Here is a 21,025-nt window from a genome sequence, read left to right on the forward strand (position 1 = left end):
CGAATCTCGCGAGAATTTGACATTTTTTGCCTACTCTTTTATGAATACTGTGGTTTCAAACATACTAATTTGCTCGCCTACTGCTTTTTGCCTGCTATATAGTATGGAAGTATCCGATTTCGGACGCAGCCAGTATATATAGGGGAGTGGTAATGGGGAACACCTGATGATGATTAGCCCTAAGCAGGGGATTATGGGAAATGGAGTTGGGAATGGAAATACAAGAGTCCTGAGTGGAGTGCCCTCTACTGGAGTTCAAAGGCACTTCAGCTGATGATTGTGACACAAGTATAAGCTAAATGTTTTAAGTTAACCAAGTTAGCTTAACTGAATAAAACTTCATATGATACATTTGTCACACAATAAAAAGAGGAAGAGTTGCGTTTGAAGAATGCGTTTGTCGCCATGTCATTGAAACGCTGTTATTTTAATCTCGGAGTCCAATCATCTTTGTTTGGGCTTCCCAGGGACGCTGTACTTGGAGATTAATGGTTACAATTTATGTTTAACTCAGTTCCCGAAAATTATAATCCACATGTAAAACTATGTGCAGCACATTTTGCTGAGGACAGCTTCCTCAATCTCAATCAGTTTAATGCCGGATTCGCACAAAGATTATTCTTGAAAGATTGAGCAGTTCCCTCTTTGTCTGGAGAAGGCGTTGTTTATGGACAGCAACCGGTAAGTGTATTTTATTATTTAAATTGGTGCTTTTAACAGTTTCTGTAACTTATTACACAAAGGGCAACGCTGTTCAGCTTTGTTAACTAGATGTTAGGGCTGTGCAAAAAAATTGAATGTGATTTTCATGCGTATCTCATCAGTAAAAACTCTCCAGTGATTATAAGTACATCTCCAGCACATACTCCTGCCCACTTGCTTCTCAAAACTAGTCCAATCGCACGTTTCCAGGAGGTCAGCCTGCTCTATGCTGCTGTCGAATCACAACACAGGAACCGCTGGCCCAATCAGAACTGGTTACATATTTCTGAAGGAGGGACTTTATAGAACAAGGAAGTCATCAGCCCATTTTTATGACAGTGAAAACAGCGTTATACTTTTTTTTTACACGCAAAACATTAACAAATGTTATATTGCACACTGTAAACACAATCAAAGCGTCAAAAAAACACGAAAAACAGGACCTTTACCTTAATAAACAGTTGTAGTTTGCAAATAACTCTAAAGAGCACAACCATTACAACAGAACTCCCATAAGGTGGGAAGAATACATTAAACAACTTAACATTTTCTGACGTTTCAGTGTGGATAAGGCACTTTTGGAAAATGCTTGAAAATGCTAGTCTGGATGGAGAGCGTTTTAAGGGACAATTCGTTTGTTAAGTCTGACGTCATTTTTTACCCTCTTCCGTGTCCAAACGCTCTATCAGATACAAGAAGAAAACAACAAATGGTGCTAATACACTCACAATGTGATTAATATGACAGTCTTGTCTAGTTAACGAAGACGTGGCATACATTTCTTCATAATTTCGTCATCAGATATTATTTTTAGCTTGTCAGTGTCTCATCTTGGTCACAAAAAATGTCAACCATCATTGTAGCTTATTTGAGCAATATTCTTAAACTGTAGTTATTTGAAAGTTTTATCTATTTATGTGAGATCAATAAACACTGTTTGTACTGATATCCACCTCCCTTCACCCTCCGTGGTAATAAACCTGTGTGCCCTATTTCCATTGGGTAGTTACTTCCTCTTTCTCTAAAAAGGGGTGGCATTGTTAGCTTGTTATACTACATTCCTTCATCACTGTGTCTACACTGGACACAACAGTTTTTGCACCACACTGCAACAGCTAATGTCTGTCTACACTGTACGTGACAAAGCGACCATTGAAAATCATTGGAAATTTGTGTCAATATGTTTTAAACAGAATGCAGCCACAGTTTTCAGTCAAGGATTTGTCATGCTGCATCCAATGTAGACAGCATCGCTGATTATAATGAGTTCAAAATGATTTTGTTGCGCCGTTCTCGTTCTGTGAAGACACTGTGTAAAGGTTTGGTATTGGTAGTTTTAAGAATTGATCCCCCCACCACTGCGCTACTTTCACATTGTTCTCTAGGAAATAAACATGATGCACAATGTGATCACCATGTTTTTCAAATGATCTTTTTTTTGTATTTATCTCAATACAAGCATGCTCTCCAGCTTCAGCTGTACTATGATGACTTTGAGACAGCCAATCCCTTTTAAAAAAAAACTTTTATATTATGGAATTTTTCACCAAATTTTTATGAACTTCCATACTGTTGCTCCATTTCATTTTAAAGGCTTGATGATAAATGGATTTGATATTGTTCTTCGACCTGTGGTTGAAACCCAAAATGATTGCACTGCATTTTATATAAAATAATTTTCTTAAATCTTAAATAGTTTTTAAGTCAATTTTTAAATAATTTTCAAAGATTTTAAATTGCTTGCTTTATTTTTGTGATTTTTTTCATGATTATTTTACTTTTATGTAAAGCATTTTCAATTACCATTTGTGTACAATATATAAAATTACTATATGCTATATAAAAAAACTTGCCTTGATCTCATGGTTTTACAGACTAAAGAGTTTCACTGCTGTATTTGACACTCCTTTAAGTGGAATAATTGTGCAGGTAAGCTCTTCATGGACTATTTGGGTTTTTGGAGTCTTAGTGCAAAATTTTTCACTGTTGTTAATTGAAAGTAACACGACATGGTTGTTTTGAATCACGCTTCGGAGCAGTGGTTCGAAACTAAGCTTCGGGATCTCAACACTGCATCGAAACGTCAGTAACAAGAAGTGACACAAATTTTAATATATTATTTATAAACTTGAATGATTCTGAGCTTTTGACAAAAAAAGGATCCAGATATAATATTTAATCATAATTTGAAAACATTCCTAAAAAATTAAGAAACTGTTAATCTGAACAGTTTCTATTATAGCAGTACAAATGTAGTAATTATGATACAGTATTATTGTGGTTTTTAAAGACATTTTCTTGCTTCTCTGTAATTTTTCTCTTGGTGCCTGTGTGAGACTGACATCTAGTGGTTGGCCTGTTTTACACACGTCACACAAACACAGAAACAGGAAACGGTAATCTCCTGTTCAGGGAAAGTGAAACTAAAGTGTAGTCGAGTGGTTGTGTGTTTGTGTCTCTGGATTCAAGCAGTAAAATGGCAGAAGCCAGAATTTCAGTGGATCAAAATGAGTTCCTGTGTCCAGTGTGTCTGGATCTCCTGAAGGATCCTGTGACTACTTCCTGTGGACACAGTTACTGTAAGATCTGTATTACAGACTGCTGGGATCAGGAGGATCGGAAGAAAGTCTACAGCTGTCCTCAGTGCAGACAGACCTTCAGTCCAAGACCTGCTTTAGCTAGAAACACTATTCTGGCTGAAATGGTGGAGAAACTGAAGAAGACTAAACTTCCTGTTGACTGTGACGCTGGAGCTGGAGATGGAGATGTTAAGTGTGACGTCTGTACTGGAAGAAAATACAAAGCCGTCAAGTCCTGTCTGAACTGTCAGGAATCTTACTGTCAAACTCATTTTGATCATCATGAGGAGTTTCATTCACGTAAACCACACAAAGTGACAGAAGCCACTGGACGACTGCAGGAGATGATCTGCCAGAAACATGACAAGCTCCTTGAGGTTTTCTGTCTTACTGATCAGAAATGTATATGTGTGCTGTGTATGGATGAACATAAAAACCACAACACTATATCAGCTGCAGCACAGAGGACAGAAAAACAGGTATGAACGGATTCCAGTAATATCACTGAACAATATGACGATTTACGAGTTACTAACTCTAATGTTATTTTGATATGTGACATTCTTTGTTCCCAAGGAACCGGAAAAAGTTATTTTGAAGAATGTCTCATCTCCACACATTGCAAGTAAATGGGGTCAATATTCACACTTAAATCTTTGATTAGTTGATTGTTTTCATCTTGTGATATGCGAGAACCAATGAGGTTTAAAGTTGTTGATGCATCAACATATCTGGGTTGGATTCTGAAAACAGAAACATTATTCAGAATGCAATAGAAAATGAGTTTGAAACAACATGACAGTCAACAAATAAAAGCATTTTATTAAATGCACTATTCTTTATATCTATTTAACTTGTTAGTGTTGTCTCATATTGTACAGTATTTTTTTATAAATCTGTCTTGAAAACAAGATATGACAGCTAAATGTTATATTTCAACAGTGTATTAGAATATAAAAATAATAACATAATTCAGATGTAGATGGTGAGCAAGTCACTCACATGGAGTCTTCTAACTAGCCGTGGCGTTTATTTTGTGCCTAAGTGGTATATCTACATCCGTGGAGCATGTGTTCTCATTAACTAATGCATCATGGACAGCAGAAAAATCTCAACCAACAGCAATGAAGGCAATGCTTTTCATTTTCCATTTCTTATATGCAGTTGTAGCCAAAAGTGATGTCCAGTGAGGATATTTCTTTATTTGCTTTAGATGATCTTACAAAATAAAAAAATACATAGAAAACCAAAAGGCTACCAGGAAAAAAGGCATACATTAAATACAATAATAAAATAATTTATTAATATTTAATTGGTTCTCTCGTTTTTGATGAAAGCACAAATATGCAATATGTGTAAAAACATTCTTAATAATAAAATATCTGAATAAAGGGTGACGATGTCCATTTTCCTAGGACATAAATCATTTTTGGGCGCTACTCTTGCTAAACTTAGCTGTTTGTCCAATATTTCGCTCTGAGCAATCTGGTCTCTCTAACAGTGTAATACATGGGAAATAAATGGACGCTGGTTATGATAAAGAAAAAAAAATACAACAGTATTGTTTCTTCAGTAATACCGCAGTAATATTTTATTCTCTTTCAGAACAAAAACAATAGCTTATTATTTTTTCAATAAATCTTAAACATTGCTTTATGAAAACGCTTAAATTAGCTCAACACGAATATTTAATGACTGTTTAGTAATATTTATTAACATTCTAAGCAAATTTAATTAACTAAAATATCTCAATATCATCTTTTGGTTACACAAATATGAATCTGGTATATCTTGGCTTAAAAAGGCTAGAGTGACAATCCCAGTCTCCCAACGAGACACTGCATCCTCTTTAAGTCACTATGAGGGAACATAGCTAAGGGGGCGAAGAGAACACAATATCCACTTCTTCATCTGAAGGAGATGAAGCAGGCGTCCCAGAGGCATGGCAAGTGGATGCAGTGTCTCGTTCCCTCTAAGGGAACCATGGTTACAAGCATAACCTGAGACATTCCCTCTTGAGGGAACTCGCACTACATCCTCTGAAAGACACTATTGTCACGAAACACACACACAAACAGGGAGATCCAGTAGCAGTGTTTATTGGTTTATCTAGAAACATAAATCAGCCAGGCAAAGGTCGAAAATCAGGTAAGCAGTCCAGAAAACAAGAAACATAAACAATGGCAAGGAAACACAAAATACAGGGTGAAATTAAACAAGGACTCCATGACAATGACAGAAACAAACAGGGTATATATAGACAGGTGCAAACAATGTGAGTGGGAACATCTGTGTGCAATGAAGTGATTAGTCCAGATAAAGGCTTGTGTGAAAACAGTTCCTGAATTGGGGTGACAATATGGGGAAGTGAGACCTCTAGTGGACACCCAGGGATACACAAACCAGACACTGTGACAACTATGGGGAATATAATACCAAATCTGCCATGCTGAGGGGGGCGCATGCCTTGTTATCACAAAGGCAAGCACTAAAAAACAACAGTTTAATCTGATATCCATTTTTCCTCCAGACGCAGTTAAAGGAGCTGCAGAAGCAGTTAGAGGAGAGCATCCAGCAGAGAGAGAAAGATCTCCAGCAGCTGAGAGAGACTGTGGAGTCTCAGAAGGTGAGTCTGGAGAAGAAGAGAAGTTTGTCTCCGTCTCAGTTCAGACTCACTGAAGCTGAATCACTGTGTGTCCTAACAGCGCTCTGCACAGACAGCAGTGGAAGACAGTGAGATGATCTTTACTGAGCTCATCCGCTCCATTAAGAGAAGCCACTCTGAGCTGATACGACTGATCAGAGATCAGGAAAAGACTGCAGTGAGTCAAGCTGAAGGACAACTGGAGCGACTGGAGCAGGAGATCAATGATCTGAGGAGGAGAGACGCTGAGCTGGAGCAACTTTCACACACACAGGATCACATCCAGTTCCTGCAGGTAACACAGATCTAGAAGAACAGGATCATAGTGGACTTGAGCAGATCCTGCTGTGACAGAGACTCGCAGAGAAACATTTCATGAGTGCAGACTGCCTTTACAAAAAAGAAAATACATTTCATTATATATGAATGATCAATTTATTAAATTATTTAACAATGCATAGAAAATATACAGAGTATTATATTATATTGCAATATAATGAATAACACATAAGGAATTGCTGCTTTCCATATAGTGAAAAATATGTGGCAATATATTTCCTTATAATATATTCAGTAATATTCTTCATTATATATAGATTTACATATAAAAAGACATGTTACTGCATGTGTAAAAATATGCTGCGTTCCAGGCAGGTTTTTGAGCCCGTAAGTCACGATTTCAAACCACGATCAACGACTTTGTAGCATTCCAGGCAAGTCACACCTGCATGTCCTAAAGTATTTAGCAAAGAGACAATCACTGTGCTGAAGAGTGCACAGCAATAACTTTATTAAGTATCATATTGTCTTAATGGTGTTCAGCCAATCTTCAGTCTAACCACAGGCTCTACTCTTCAGCACAGTAACCCCACAAACTCAGAATTACCAGAAACCCTTTTAAATTACCAAAAAAATATGCAACATTTAAAACTAACAGATCTCCCCCTATATGAATATTGAGAAACACATGAAATAACATTTAAACATTTACTCTCCTTAACAGTCAGAAGCAAAGCATGCTGGGAACCAGAAATCTGCTCATTCCATGAATGTGTGTATACAGTATATTAGGGACTGTAAGATTCACAGTTCACAGATCGTGCATTGGCATAAAAGTTAACGATGCGATGAATTGATATTAAAAAGTGTGCATTGATACTGGTTGGTATTTGTATCATGATACAACGTTCCTAACATATTTGATTGGCAAAAAACTGTGTATTCCCATATATATATTAGTTTAGCAAGGGATGTAATCATTAACATTTGTTTAATAGGGCTGTGATGGTGTCTGATTTTTACCACCGCGGTATTCATGGACCAACAACCGCCGGTGGTGCGGTGCTGATAAAATTTTTGTAAAAAACTTGATTTATATATATATATATATAGCGGGAAAAATAAGTGTTTCACACATCAGCATTTTATCAGTAAGGGGATTTCTTAGTGGGCTATTGACACAAAATTTCCACCAGATGTAGCCATCAAGCCAAATATTGAATTCATAAAAATAAATCAAGTATACAAGTTGAGTCATAATAAATAAAGTGAAATGACACAGGGAATAAGTAGTAATTTCCCTCCTGCCCACTCCCGATTCCGCCAAATAGACTGCAGGGATTTCTCAGTCACGTTAAAAAATCCAAATCCCCTTTCATCTTGAATACTTTCCTTCTCCGAATTCACCATCGCATTCAACCGTTTCACTTAGATAATCTGTTCAGCCTTCCCCCATAGGCGACGCAAACTCAACGACTATTTGTCTATTATAGCCGAGCTCGCGTTGTCCTATGGAGGGGGCCACTTTTATACTTAACACAAACTTTTTTCCAATAAGTGTGCAACCTGAATCGCTCAGTGGAACCAGTGCCCTTATTGGGAAGCCCTCGACTCAGACTTGCACAGCCACGTATTTTTAGGCTGCAGGAGCATTTCTTGTGCAGTCTGCAGGTCAGTGGCTCACTTCACCATAACCTGCCCACAAATTCACACAACTCCTCCGGCAAAATCCACCAGCTACATCCCAAGATCAGCGACTTCAGCAAACTCGCGTTTACCCGTCTGATGCGTGCGTTCCCTTCAGCCGTCTGGCGAGAGTTCTCCCGGTCAGTTCAGTACCTGCAGTCGGTAGGGCCTACCCTTCCAAGTCGCTCCCACCAGACTACATAGGCCCTTCCGGCCTGCCAACGAGACAACTTCTCAGAAAATCAAAATCATCCCCCGCCAGTACTATATGCTATTTTTGGTGGAGCGTTCTTTAAACTGGCGGCTGTCCTCTTGTTCATTTGCTTTTTGGGTTGTACACGTTGTCATGGAAGTATGTCCCAGAACGTGCATACTCTTTTGCTACACACTCAAAAGTATGTACTTTTTCCTCACAAAAAAGTACATACTTTTAGGTCGTAGTATAAGTAGGCGAATTGGGACTCAGCGCATGAGTCTCACCTTCCTTCCCTTGAGGATCACCATCTTTCATGATAGTGGCCCGCCACAGGGGTATCCAATTTCTCCACTCTCAGGAGCCTTAGAGAAAGAAACCGCAGCGTCAGTCTCCAAGAGGCTATGCCTTCTCAACAGCCTGAAAAGCCTGCTCTGTTGCTTGCTCAGTCCTAACCAGAGCTTGAGCTCCAACGGCGCACTCAAGCCACCAAGCACTATCCCTTCCCCATGAGCCAGGGCCCCCACCTGAAGCCCGTGCCAAAAGCCTTCCTGACTTAATTTTCAGCATTAATATTACAGTTGTGTTAAATATCACTCTAGTAGTATGTCTATATTACACAACATAAATTTCCTTATTTAAAAGTGTCATTAACTGAAACATTGAGTTATAATATTTTAAGTAATTCACATCATTTTGACAAATAACAAATATTGTATTTACTTGCTTTGCAAACATTCCCGTAAACACTCCTAATCACTCTCCTAGTCTCCAGTCTCCTAATCACTATTAATAATTATATTTTAATACATCCATCTAAAAACAAATATATAATTAGTGCATTTATGGAATATATTGTAAAAAAAGAAAGAAAAAAAATACCAGACCACAAATGTGCAGTATATGTTTTTCAAAAAATAAGTCAACAAGAGCTGCAAAAATCTAACAGTAATACAGGTTACTGGGTGAAGCATGGAGGTGATGAGTTTTGATTTTTTTTTTTTTTGTAGAGTTTCCAGTCTCTCTCATCACCTCCTGAATCTAAAGATGATCCCATTATTCCCTTCAGTTCTCTCTTCTCTTTTGACGGTGTGAGAGAATCTGTCCATCAGCTGAGAGACAAACTGGAGGATTTCTGCAAAAAGGGTCTCAAAAAGATCTCAGACAGAGGTAAAGAACTGGTAATTCATCTTCTCTCGGAAATGAGTCCATCATCATCTTACACTTTTCATGTCTGTTGATTCCACAGTCACATTTACCACCTTTATTCCCTGGACCAAGAACGACTTCCTACAGTGTAAGTCACAAGAAGAAATCCTCACCTCATGTTCATGTTCTTCCTTCATAAGGTAAAAGAAAACATGACATGCCATGTTTCCACCGAGATTACCCAGAACATTTGTACCTGGAATTTTTTTCCCCAGGAAAAGTTGGTTAAGTGTAGGCGAAAAAGATGAGTCTTTAGATGTTTCTTGAAAATGAGTAAAGATTCAGCTGTACTAATTGAGATTGGGAGGTCATTCCACCAGCTGGGCACAGTCCAGGAAAAGGTCCGTGAGAGTGATTTTGAACTTCTTTGGGATGGTACCACAAGGCGTTGTTCACTTTCTGAGCGCAAACATAAGATTTAACCAATGAGTTTAGGTAAGTTGGTGCCGTGCCAGTGGTCGTCTTGTAAGCTAGCATCAGTACCTTGAATTTTATGCGAGCAGCTACTGGTAGCCAGTGTAACCTGATGAGGAGAGGAGTAACGTGAGCTTTTTTTTTGGCTCATTGAAGACAACCCTCGCTGCTGCATTCTGGATCAATTGCAGAGGCTTGACAGAACATGCAGGAAGGCCTGCCAGTAGACCATTACAATAGTCCAGTCTGGAGAGAACAAGAGCTTGGACATGAAGTTGGGTTGCTTGCTCTGACAGGAAGGGTCTAATCTTCCTAATGTTGTATAAGGCAAACCTGCAGGACCGGTTAGTTGTAGCAATGTGGTTTGTGGAGCTTAACTGATGATCCATCACAACTCCTAGGTTTCTGGCTGTCCTCGAAGGAGTAATGGTTGATGAGCCCAGCTGTATAGAGAAGTTGTGATGAAGCAATGGGTTAGCTGGAATCACCAGGAGTTCTGTCTTCGTAAGGTTAAGCTGAAGGTGATGGTCATTCATCCAGCTAGAGATGTCACTCAGACAGGCTGAAATGCAAGCAGCTACCGTCGGGTCATCTGGTTGGAATGAGAAGTAAAGTTGGGTGTCATCAGCGTAGCAGTGATAAGAAAAGCCATGCTTCAGAATGACAGATCATAATGATGTCATGTAGATGGAGAAGAGAAGTGGTCCAAGTACTGAGCCTTGAGGAACCCCAGTAGCAAGGTGGTGTGACTTTGAAACATCAACCCTCCAAGACCCACAGGAGTTAAGACACGGTTCCAGAGATGCCCATCTTTCTGAGGGTGGACAGGGGAATCTGGTGATTAACAGTGTCGAAAGCAGCAGAAAAGTCCAGTAAGATGAGTACCGAGGATTTTGAAGCTGCTCTTGCTAGTCGCAGGGCTTCAATAACTGAGAGCAGAGCAGTCTCAGTTGAGTGGCCACTTTTGAAGCCAGATTGGTTGCTGTCCAGGAGGTTGTTCTGTACAAGGAACATAGAAAGTTGGTTGAACACAGCTCACTCAAGTGTCTTTGCAATGAATGGAAGAAGGGATACCGGTCTGTAGTTTTCAAGAAGCGCTGGATTTAGAGATGGTTTCTTGAGCAGTGGGCTTACCCGAGCCTGTTTGAATGCTGAGGGAAATGTTCCAGAGAGAAGAGAGGAGTTGATAATGTGAGTAAGCGAAGGTATGACTGAAGAAGGGATTGCTTGAAGGAGGTGAGTGGGGATCGGATAAAGTGGACAAGTAGTAGGATGACTGGACAGGAGAAGTTTGGAGACGTCCATCTCTTGTCATCTTCCAAAGTGGGGAGAATGAGGAGAAAGAGTGTGCGTCGGTCATTGTGAAGTTCTCCTCAGTCTGCGGTGTGGAGAATTGGTCACTGATGGATCTTGTCTTATTTGTGAAGAAAACTGCAAAGTAGTCCGCTGTAAGAGTCGATGGAGGAGGTGGTGGTGGCGGATTAAGAAGAGAAGAGAAAGTCTTGAAGAGTGTCCGAGCGTCACAACAGCTGTTAATTTTGTTGTGGTAGTAGGATGTTTTAGCCGTGAAGACATTTGCAGAGAAGGAAGAGAGGAGAGACACACTGAGGTCGGTAGAGTTGCTTGATTTCTGCCATTTCCTCTCTGCAGCCCTGAGTTTAGAGCGAGAACCTCGGACAGCCAGGGGAAAGATGGGGCGGTGCGTGCTGGTCTAGATAACAGTGGGCAAAAGTTGTCCAAGCAAGATGTTAAAGTGGAGCAAAGAGTGTCCGTAGCGCTGTTCGTGTCCAGAGCAGAAAACTGAGAGAGTGCAGGAAGCGAGGATGAAACCACAGAATATAGGCGAGATGGAGAGAGGGAGCATAGGTTTCCTCGAAAGGTGACCTGCGTTGGTGTGTAAGGCACTTCAGGAGTAAGTGCTAGGTTAGCAGTAATAAGTGGTCTGAGGTGTGCAGTGGAGCAACTGAAGAGTTGTCCACAGAGCAACAGCGCATGTAAATGAGGTCCAGTTGGTTGCCTGATTTGTGAGTCGCTGTAGTAGACACTCACTTCAGATCAAATGAGGCGAGCAGAGTTTTGAAGTCAGCAGCCTGGGGTTTATCTAGGTGGATGGTGAAGTCACCAAGCAGTACCAGAGGAGTACCATCTCCTGGAAAGTTTGATAGCAGCACATCCAACTCCTCCAAGAAGTTTCCCAATTGACCTGGGGGACGATAAATGACCACAAAGAGGATTTTAACAGGGTGGGTTACAGTAATGGCATGTGATTCAAATGAACCAGTACCTGTAGGTGATGGCTGAAGATCAAATTTCCATTCTTTTGATATAAGGAGACCCGTACCTCCACCCCTCCCAGTGGTACGAGGAGTCTGGGAACAAGTGAAATTAGTGGAGAGGGCTGCAGGGGTGGCAGTATCTTCAGGTTTGATCCAAGTCTCTGTCAGTGCCATGAGGTTGAGACTGGAATGAGTAGCAATAGAAGAAATGAAGTCTGCTTTGTTAACTGCAGACTGGCCGTTCCAGAGACCAGCTGGAATAGAGAGTGTTAGTAGTAGTAGTAGAGGTCAGAGGGACAGGCCGTAGGTTTGTCAGACAGGCCTTCCTGCGACGTACATAGCGTGCTCTCCGAGTGTTAGTAGTGATAGTAGAGATCTGAAAGCACATAGTGACTACAAGTGTAAGAAATATTTGAGAACAAGTTATACAAAAAGTAAAGAGAGGAGAAAAGCAATGCTCAAGTGCCCTGTTGGTGTCCTTGCTTGGTGGAGTCATGCAGATTGAGTCGATTGTCTATACACTCGTCGGTCTTCACGCGAGGAGGAGTCACACGAGGGCTGGCGTGACCGCTGCCGCGGTGAAACCTAGCGCTTTTGATTTTTTGCATTTTTGCCTGATTACCTGTGATTGAAGTCAGCTGGCCATGCCTCACTATTTAGCAGATTGAAACCGGGCAGTCCCGCAAAACCAAGCGCCACTTTCAGCACGTATTAAGCAGGGTAAGACACACACAATTTAAACCAAAAACTTTCCTAGCAATGACGATCACACAGTAGTCTAATGAGAAAACAAGACAAAACACTCACAAGCTGCTGGCCTTCTCTGTAGCTCGACTGTTTCTTCTGACAAGTGCTTTCCAAACAGCTAATAAAGTACTTTCATTGGCTTTGGCCATGCCTCACTATTTAGCAGATCGAAACCGGGCAGTCCCGCGATAGGCAAACGCAAAACCAAGCGCCACTTTCAGCACGTATTAACCAGGGTAAGACACACACAATTTAAACCAAAAACTTTCCTAGCAATGACGATCACACAGTAGTCTAATGAGAAAACAAGACAAAACACTCACAAGCTGCTGTCCTCTGTAGCTCGACTGTTTCTTCATAAGAATTATATCTTATGTTTAAGCACTAAAGAGACATCAAAGCCAGCGGCACATATCAGAAGCTCTAGCCGAGGTGAGGCTGCTCTCGACGGATACATGAGGACTGATCTCTCGCTGATCGCGAAGGAGCTAACCGTCTCCAAACATCAGGATGTTTAGTGCCCAAGTCCCGCCCCCCAAAGTTCCGTAACTTTGAAAAAGTACTCCCTCGCCAGCAGGGACTTTCTGAGGGGCTTTTTTTTACCCTGAACTTTATTAAGTTCCTGGTTCCTGCGGTGGAAACACACGAGTACCGGCCCAAGGTCCATAGTTCCTGGGTAAAGTTCCTGCGGTGGAAACACAGCTAAACAAGAGATTTAGAACTGATAACACAATTGTACAGGATATCAGTAACTGTACTGAGGCACTGCTGATACACTGATCAGCAGTGGTTCATATAATGTAAGTCAATGGCTGCCGACACATTGAGAGGCCAAAAAACATATACTGAAAAACTAAAATAATACTAATAAATTAATGTTTGGAATGTAATGTGTATTAGATGCACGGAATTCACTTACTAACAGACTTTCATGTGCACCTTGAATTTGTTTGTCCTGAAGCTCATGGCTGCTCACACACACGTTTGTTTTTGTGAAAAGTGGGTTCATCCCATAGGTGTAATGGTTTTTATACTGTACAAACTATATATTCTATGGCCCTTCACCAACCCTACACCTAACCTTAACCCTCACAGGAAACTTAACTTAACTCTAAGCGTTTTGAAAAAATGACTCCACTGAGTACATAGAGTACCCCCCATTCCCCATCTATTTATAACGACTCCACTGATCTTCTTCAGCAATCCCCTACGAATCTGCAAAATAAACACACCATCAGCCCTCAGATAATCACACCTGTAACCTTCATTGTGTTGTTCCTCACCTTCATTCACTTCACCAGTTCCTCCATCTGCAATACCCATCAATAAACTTTCCTGTTTGCACTTACCTGTTGTTTCTGGCCTGATCTGTGACAGTTGTTCAGCAAGTTGTACAAAAATAAGTTCTTAATAAAAGTAAAAAAAATGCCAGTGGTGGGCCGTTATCGACTCTTATCGGGCGATAAAAAATATTGTCGTTAATCTATTCTCAAAGTTGGGTTGAGTGATGGGTCTATACTTAGCAAGCTATGATGACTTTCCCCTTGATATTTTATATAACCGACTGGCTGAGGCCAGCCTAAAAAGATGCTCAGGACAGTTGACGGGCCACTGCTGCGCATCGTCACGAAAGCTTATCTTTTTCATTTGTTTTTAAGCCTTAACGCTTGTCGATTTAAACATTAAAGCATCCAAACACAAGACGCGGAAAAGCTGAACAGAGTAGCTGGTTACTCGTGCGCTGTGTTCGGTGCGGAGAGAGAGAGCCGCGTATTATGGACAGCGACACTGAACCGGGCTCTCTTCTGCAAAGTTCTCCTCGAAGTCCCTCCTGCACCTGAACGAACAAATAGAAATCGCAATTTGAACAAACAAAAAGATGTGAGAGAGCCCAATTCAGTACTCGCGGTGTTCTGGTGTTCAGGACTCACGCAGGGAAATGCGTCTCAAAACCTCTTGTGCTTTCAAATACATACAAAATATGTCAAAATATCTACCTTGGAAATTATGCTCGAAAAAGCTGTCAGTTATTTCTTAAGTGAAAGTAAACAGTTGAGGAAAAAAATGGGATGTGTATAATACTGGATGCGTTCATCGTCTCTTAAAGTGACCGCGCCTAATTTAGCGACTGGCTGCTGTAATGTTAATCCAAGAAAATGCAAGAAAATCACACTGCTCTTGACTGAATTACTTTGTAGTTTGAACAGTCAAACCAAAAATTATTCAGACACCAGATATAATTTTTGATATATATAGCAAAACTGTAATAATGTGAGAAATGTTGAAGGTGTCTGAATAAATGTAGGTTTGATTGTATATTTCATTTTTACATTGAAGACTATCCAGTGTTATTTTACGTTTAATTAAATAAACATTGGTGTGAAAGAGGCGTAATGTTGTTTGAACCTTATGCAATGTGGAATTAGTTTACAGCTTTTTCAAGCACTTTGTGATGCATTTTGGAAACAGGAGATGAGCCCCTTTTCTAATGCACCACCTAGCTTGATAAACCCCTTCTCAAAGACTTACTGTTTGTCAATTTTATTTGGGTAACACACATATTCTGAATGCCTTCGGTAGAATTCAAATGAGCCATTTTAATCTAGATTAATCTAGATTCATTTCAAGATCACAGTGAGATTAATATAGATTAAAAAAATTAATCTATGCCCACCACTAGTAAATACCTTCAAGATAAATTGAAGTATTGCACTACTCAAATCATAAATGGAATAAAAATAAAAATTAATAAAAGAAACAGCCTTTGAACATCCTCTGTATACTTGAAATTTGAATACAACATAACTTCTGGTGAAATCCCATTTTTTTCCTCATGTGACTTTGCTCACTTTAATGCAGGCCATGAGGCCTTCAAAACACATCTGACTTTCACAGTATTAAAACTGCTTCTACAATTGTTTTCTATAGGATAAATAAAATATTGTAATACAAAGTAATAATGTTGTAAATGTTCAGTTTCTTGCACAGACCATTTGTTTCGCTTCATAAGACCTTGATAAATCATCTAGAGAGAGCCATGGAGTATTACTTTTTGTGTTATCTGCACGTTTGTTTGTTTTTTTGACTCACAAAGTGATGGTAACTGTTGACTTGCATTATATGAAACATCAAGGACCACGGTTTCAACTAAAAAATGTATTTACTGTTCTGCTGAAGAAACAAATCTTACATCTTAGCTGTAGTTCACTCACCTGAAGATGAGTAAATGAACAGCAAATTTTCATTTTGGGGTGAACTATGCCATTAAATGCTTAAATAGATTCATAATCCCATGTTGTGATGTGTTTTATCTCCATCAGATTCACACCAGTTCACTCTGGATCTGAACACAGTGAATAAACGTCTCTGTCTGGCTGCAGGGAACAGAGAGATTACGTATACTGACAAAGTCCAGCCGTATCCTGATCATCCAGACAGATTTGATGAATATAATCCTCAAGTGTTGTGTAGAGAGAGTGTGTGTGGACGCTGTTACTGGGAGATTGAGTGGAGTGGGATTGTGTGTATATCAGTGTCATATAAGAGCATCAGCAGGAAGGGACAGGGTAAAGAATGTTGGTTTGGATCTAATGATCAGTCCTGGAGTTTGATCTGCTTTCCCTCCAGTTACTCATTCAGACACAATAACATAGTGACTGATGTCTCTGTGAAGCCCATCAGCAGAAGAATAGGAGTGTTTGTGGATCACGGTGCAGGAACTCTGTCCTTCTACAGCGTCTCCAGAAACACAATGATCCTCATCCACACAGTCCAGACCACATTCACTCAGCCACTCTATCCTGGGTTTGGGGTGTATCATGGGTTTTCTGTTTATACTGGATTTACAGTTTATTCTGGGAATACTAGGGCTGATTTTAAATCATCACTGAAACTGTGTGAATGAATCAGAATAGATTGTAGAGAGATTCTACCCATAATGCTTTGAGCTGCATGATAAATCAGTAACAGTGAGGTCTTATAGAGTCTCTTCATGACATTAATACTGCAGCTGAACATCTGTCACTGAAATAACTGTCAGAATTAGTGTAATAAATCCTCACATAGACAGTAAAATCTGTGTGTGTGTGTGTGTGTGTGTTTGTGTCTTGCTGAGTGATGATGTTTATCCGTGCTTTTCTCAAACTATTTGTTTTTATTGTCATTTCACATCAATCATTTGTATTACTAGAAAAACATATTTTCATTTGAAAAGGAATTTTGACAAACATGATTCATAAAGGACATGTCATTTTATATTTTCTTTCATTTGATTTGTGCAGAAACAATAAAACAGTGACAAACCAGCTTCAGATCATATTTTAATTGATTATAAATATTTAAAATGTCTGAATGCTATATGAATCGTGAATATATTGATTCCTCAAGAGTTTCTGACAGTATAAAATGCGACATTAATCATGGCATTTAAAAAGTTTTTTTTTACTGTAACTACAGTATAGCTGTAGTAAAGTTTTATGGGATCTCTGAAAAAAAAAGCTGTCAGAATATTTTTTTTAAATGAACACATTTTCATGTATTTATGAACAATTATTAATTTAATGCAGGATCTTGAAAAAAATGAAGAAATTGATTGTGATTAAACCAGATGAAAATAAATAAATGAACAAAAACATTTTTTAATGTTAACATTAGATCACTGCTATAAGACCACTGAATTATCAGTTTGCAAATTAATATAACAAATCAAAACCTGAGGCAGTCTCTGTAGTGATCATTGTATATGCAGTACCTGCCCACGAGGGAAAAGATGGAAGTAAAAAATGACTCTGAAAGTCAGTTGAACATGTCTTGGCTGGTTTAGTGTCTTTCTCCTTCTGCAGTGTCTTCCAGTCTGTCACTTGGTGATGAGGATCCGATGGGTGCAGTTATCTTCCTCTGTGTCTGCAATGTTTTCAATCTTTTTCCATTCCAGCCCCTCCCAGAAGTGCCAGATTCCTCTTACAGGGGGTGTAGCAATCGCTCCTCAGCTTTCCTGTTCTGCACAGTCTTAATGTCCCTTTCTTCATGTTGCCTCTCCCTTTGGTAGCTGCCCAAGATGTCGTCTTGTTTCTTCTATAAAATGAACACTAAAGAGAACGGCATTATAAACTTTGACCACAACTACATATAAGCAATCTTTCTGTGGTCAGTCATCTTCTGCAACTGTCCAAAATTTAAGGAATCTCATCCAGATAACAATATACAGCAGTACTTTAGTTTATTGTAATAAGCAAGTTCTTCTTTGCTGGAAAAGAGCAAGCAATTCCTTCTTTGCAGAATGCAGAAAAGAGCTTTAACCTATTCTGTCTGATATGAGCATTTGCTATTTCTATAATTCTTATAAATACATCAGCATGATGCATTTTATTATAACTTGAGACTGAAATCATATAAATAATCTACCAAATGTAACAACCAAAGTCAAGAAAAAAAATATTTTCCTCTTTTTTTCCCTCTTTCTTTATTATTAGCTTAATATGGCCATTTAAAATAGTCACTTAATCTTGTTCCACTTGATCACAATACACAGATTACTTTAGTTAACAAAAACTATAGTCTCAATCTCCCCAATTTATCACCTTTAAGGCTGTCCACCAGAGAAAACGGACACAAACATGCTCGTAAAGATAAGATGTAATGCAAACCATCTCTCTGAAAACATTTAACGTTATAGTATTTGTTTATTCATCAATATAATTCCCTTGTGGCTCCCACTTTTTATATAAACTAGCCTTTAGCTTTTCAGAACCAATTAAAACTTCTTAATTAAAATTCAGCCAAATCATACAGATACATGCATACGCCTCCTTTGAATAAATAGAGCCAAAATCCTTTGCCATAACTTATCGCGAGTGGCAAAAATTTTGTTTTAATAGCAAAACATTGGTTAACGGAAACGCTGTCATTTCGCAATACTTTTTAGTTTTGTGCTAATCTGTAATGGAAAAGCCTGATGCCTCTTAAAATATCAATGCATTGATCTAAGACAACTGAGAGAGAACAAAGTAAGAGTAGATTCATTTAAAAACTTCATTAAATCCAAATGAACTTGCAAACAGCCATTAGTTGAATGTGCACTAAACAATTTTGCTGAAATACTACTTTGCTGTTCCACCCATCCTGTCCAGATCACATAGATAATTAAAATAATTGCGATTTATCAATTTATTTGTTTTAGTGCCTTGCAAGCACTTCACAAAACTCACCAATCATTTAAATATCATAATTTCATCTCGGAAGGACTGAGAATATCAGTGTGAGAATAGTGACAAAGATAACCTTTCACAAAGCGTCCATTCACTTTTTAAGAATGTATAATGAAAAAAGGTATCTTTTCCAAAACAGTTGGTTGCGACCCGATACTGTTCTTCCCGTATGTCTTACACGAGGATAACCCAATCTGCCAAATATGACAGAGTCCAATTCACGGCATGAAAATATGTTAAATTTTTTAACAGACAGTAAGAATAATGAATTAAACATTATTACCTGTCTGTAGAAAATCCCGGATGAGCCCCCACTGTTAAAATAACACATTACTTTGTCTTTATCTTTCGATGCCGTCTGACCATTCTCAGTCCTTGCATGGACCCATGGAAAGAAGTAAATGAACATCAAGCCAAGTCTGCTCACAAACTTCATCCCCGTTTATTATTACATTCACACATTATATAGTTGCATTGCAAGGGGTTGTGCTTTAGTTTATCCAATGAGATATGGATTACATATGTGTTGAGTATGAGCCAAAACAACAAGTTAGCTGAGGTAAGCATTTACTGGACATATAAGGAATACTGTTGGCACTGAACACTTCAACTTTCAGTAAAGGACAAACTAAACTAAAAGCCCCCCCCCACCAATCTTAATAGATTCACCTCTAGGTATCATCTGCACATGCAGGTATACATTGAGGTAAAGAGACATAAGACTAAAGAATAGAGAGAGAAAGCACAGATGGGAGGAGGGAGAAGAACAAAGGAAAAAGGAAAGGAATGGCAGGAGTAAGAGAGAAGATAAAAACACTCACACCCAACAATAACAGGAAACATCCGTTGAAAGGAGCGAGTAAGAAGGGAGGAGGGATTGCAAACTCACAGTAATATCTGACAGAGATCATGAAATCAAACAATTACCTATCGAGTCCTGTGAATATTTATCGCCTGACCATAGAACTCGCTCATGACCCAGACGAAGAATTCACTAATTATCTAACTCTCTTGCCTCAGAATTTTTTTTTAATCTCGGTGTCGAATGCGCACTCTCCTAAAATTTAATATGCAATAATCTCCAATCCACCCATGCAGAGCCTGACGTCATAGATAATTTAATCAAAAAAGAAGTAAAGCCAGGCTTCATGATCAGCCCTTTCGATAAAACCCCCTTTGAAGTGTATTGTGTCAGCCCCATCGGAGTGGCTACCAGAACATTTTCAAGTAAGAAACACCAAGACCATGAACATCATCCCCAGGACTAAACTCAAAACCATTTCAGTTCTGTCTGCCTAAGAAAAGATTGATAGAATAATCCTTGTCGCTTCTACCCTCCTCGACAACCCAAGCTGTTCTAAACGCAAACTCCTTTCTCTGCTCGGGCACTTAAAGGGGGGTGAAATGCTATTTCATGCATACTGAGTTTTTTACACTGTTAAAGAGTTGGATTCCCATGCTAAACATGGACAAAGTTTCAAAAATTAAGTTGTACGTTTGAAGGAGTATTTTTGTTCCCAAAATACTCCTTCCGGTTTATCACAAGTTTCGGAAAGTTTTTTTCGAGTGTGACGTTAGATGGAGTGGAACTTCCTTATATGGGTCCGAAGGGCACTTCTCCCGGAAGAGCACGCGCTCCCGTATAGCAGAGCAGAGACGAGACATTCACTGACCAGAGCGAGAGCGAAATGTCACAAAAGAAGTGTGTTTTCGGTTGCGAGGGCAAGACAACCCTGCACAGATTACCAAAAAAACATTAAGGGACCAGTGGACAGAGTTTATTTTTAAAGAGCATCGACGGAGTTGTGCAAGTGTTTTTGTTTGTTCCCTGCATTTCGAAGATGCTTGTTTTACAAACAAGGCCCAGTTTGACGCCGGATTTGCATATCGTTTATTTCTTAAGGATAATGCAGTCCCAACGAAAAAGGGTCACGATCGTGTGTTGGAACCGCATGCGGTGAGAAAAACTGCTTCAAATATCTCTGTGTTGTTAACTTAGCTATCGGTGCGTAAGCACATCAAGTAAACCTCTTGTACACCTTTAAAGAAAAAAAAAGATGACATAAAGTGGAACTTAGTCATTTTCCAAA

At 39.3% G+C, this 21,025-nt stretch overlaps 1 protein-coding gene across 1 annotated transcript; it reads left to right on the top strand.

Annotated features, from left to right (window-relative positions):
- Nucleotides 1-3,097: 3,097 nt before the first annotated feature.
- On the top strand, nucleotides 3,098-17,034 carry LOC113075985 (tripartite motif-containing protein 16-like). Its single transcript, XM_026248626.1, has 7 exons — nucleotides 3,098-3,760; nucleotides 5,812-5,907; nucleotides 5,987-6,066; nucleotides 6,163-6,220; nucleotides 9,094-9,253; nucleotides 9,333-9,380; nucleotides 16,050-17,034. The coding sequence occupies exons 1-7, from the start codon at nucleotides 3,179-3,181 to the stop codon at nucleotides 16,631-16,633; spliced, it is 1,608 nt and encodes a 535-aa protein (XP_026104411.1). The 5' UTR covers nucleotides 3,098-3,178; the 3' UTR covers nucleotides 16,634-17,034.
- Nucleotides 17,035-21,025: the final 3,991 nt, after the last annotated feature.

The sequence above is a fragment of the Carassius auratus genome, unplaced genomic scaffold (genome assembly GCF_003368295.1).
Source record: "Carassius auratus strain Wakin unplaced genomic scaffold, ASM336829v1 scaf_tig00018191, whole genome shotgun sequence".
Lineage (NCBI taxonomy): Eukaryota > Metazoa > Chordata > Actinopteri > Cypriniformes > Cyprinidae > Carassius > Carassius auratus.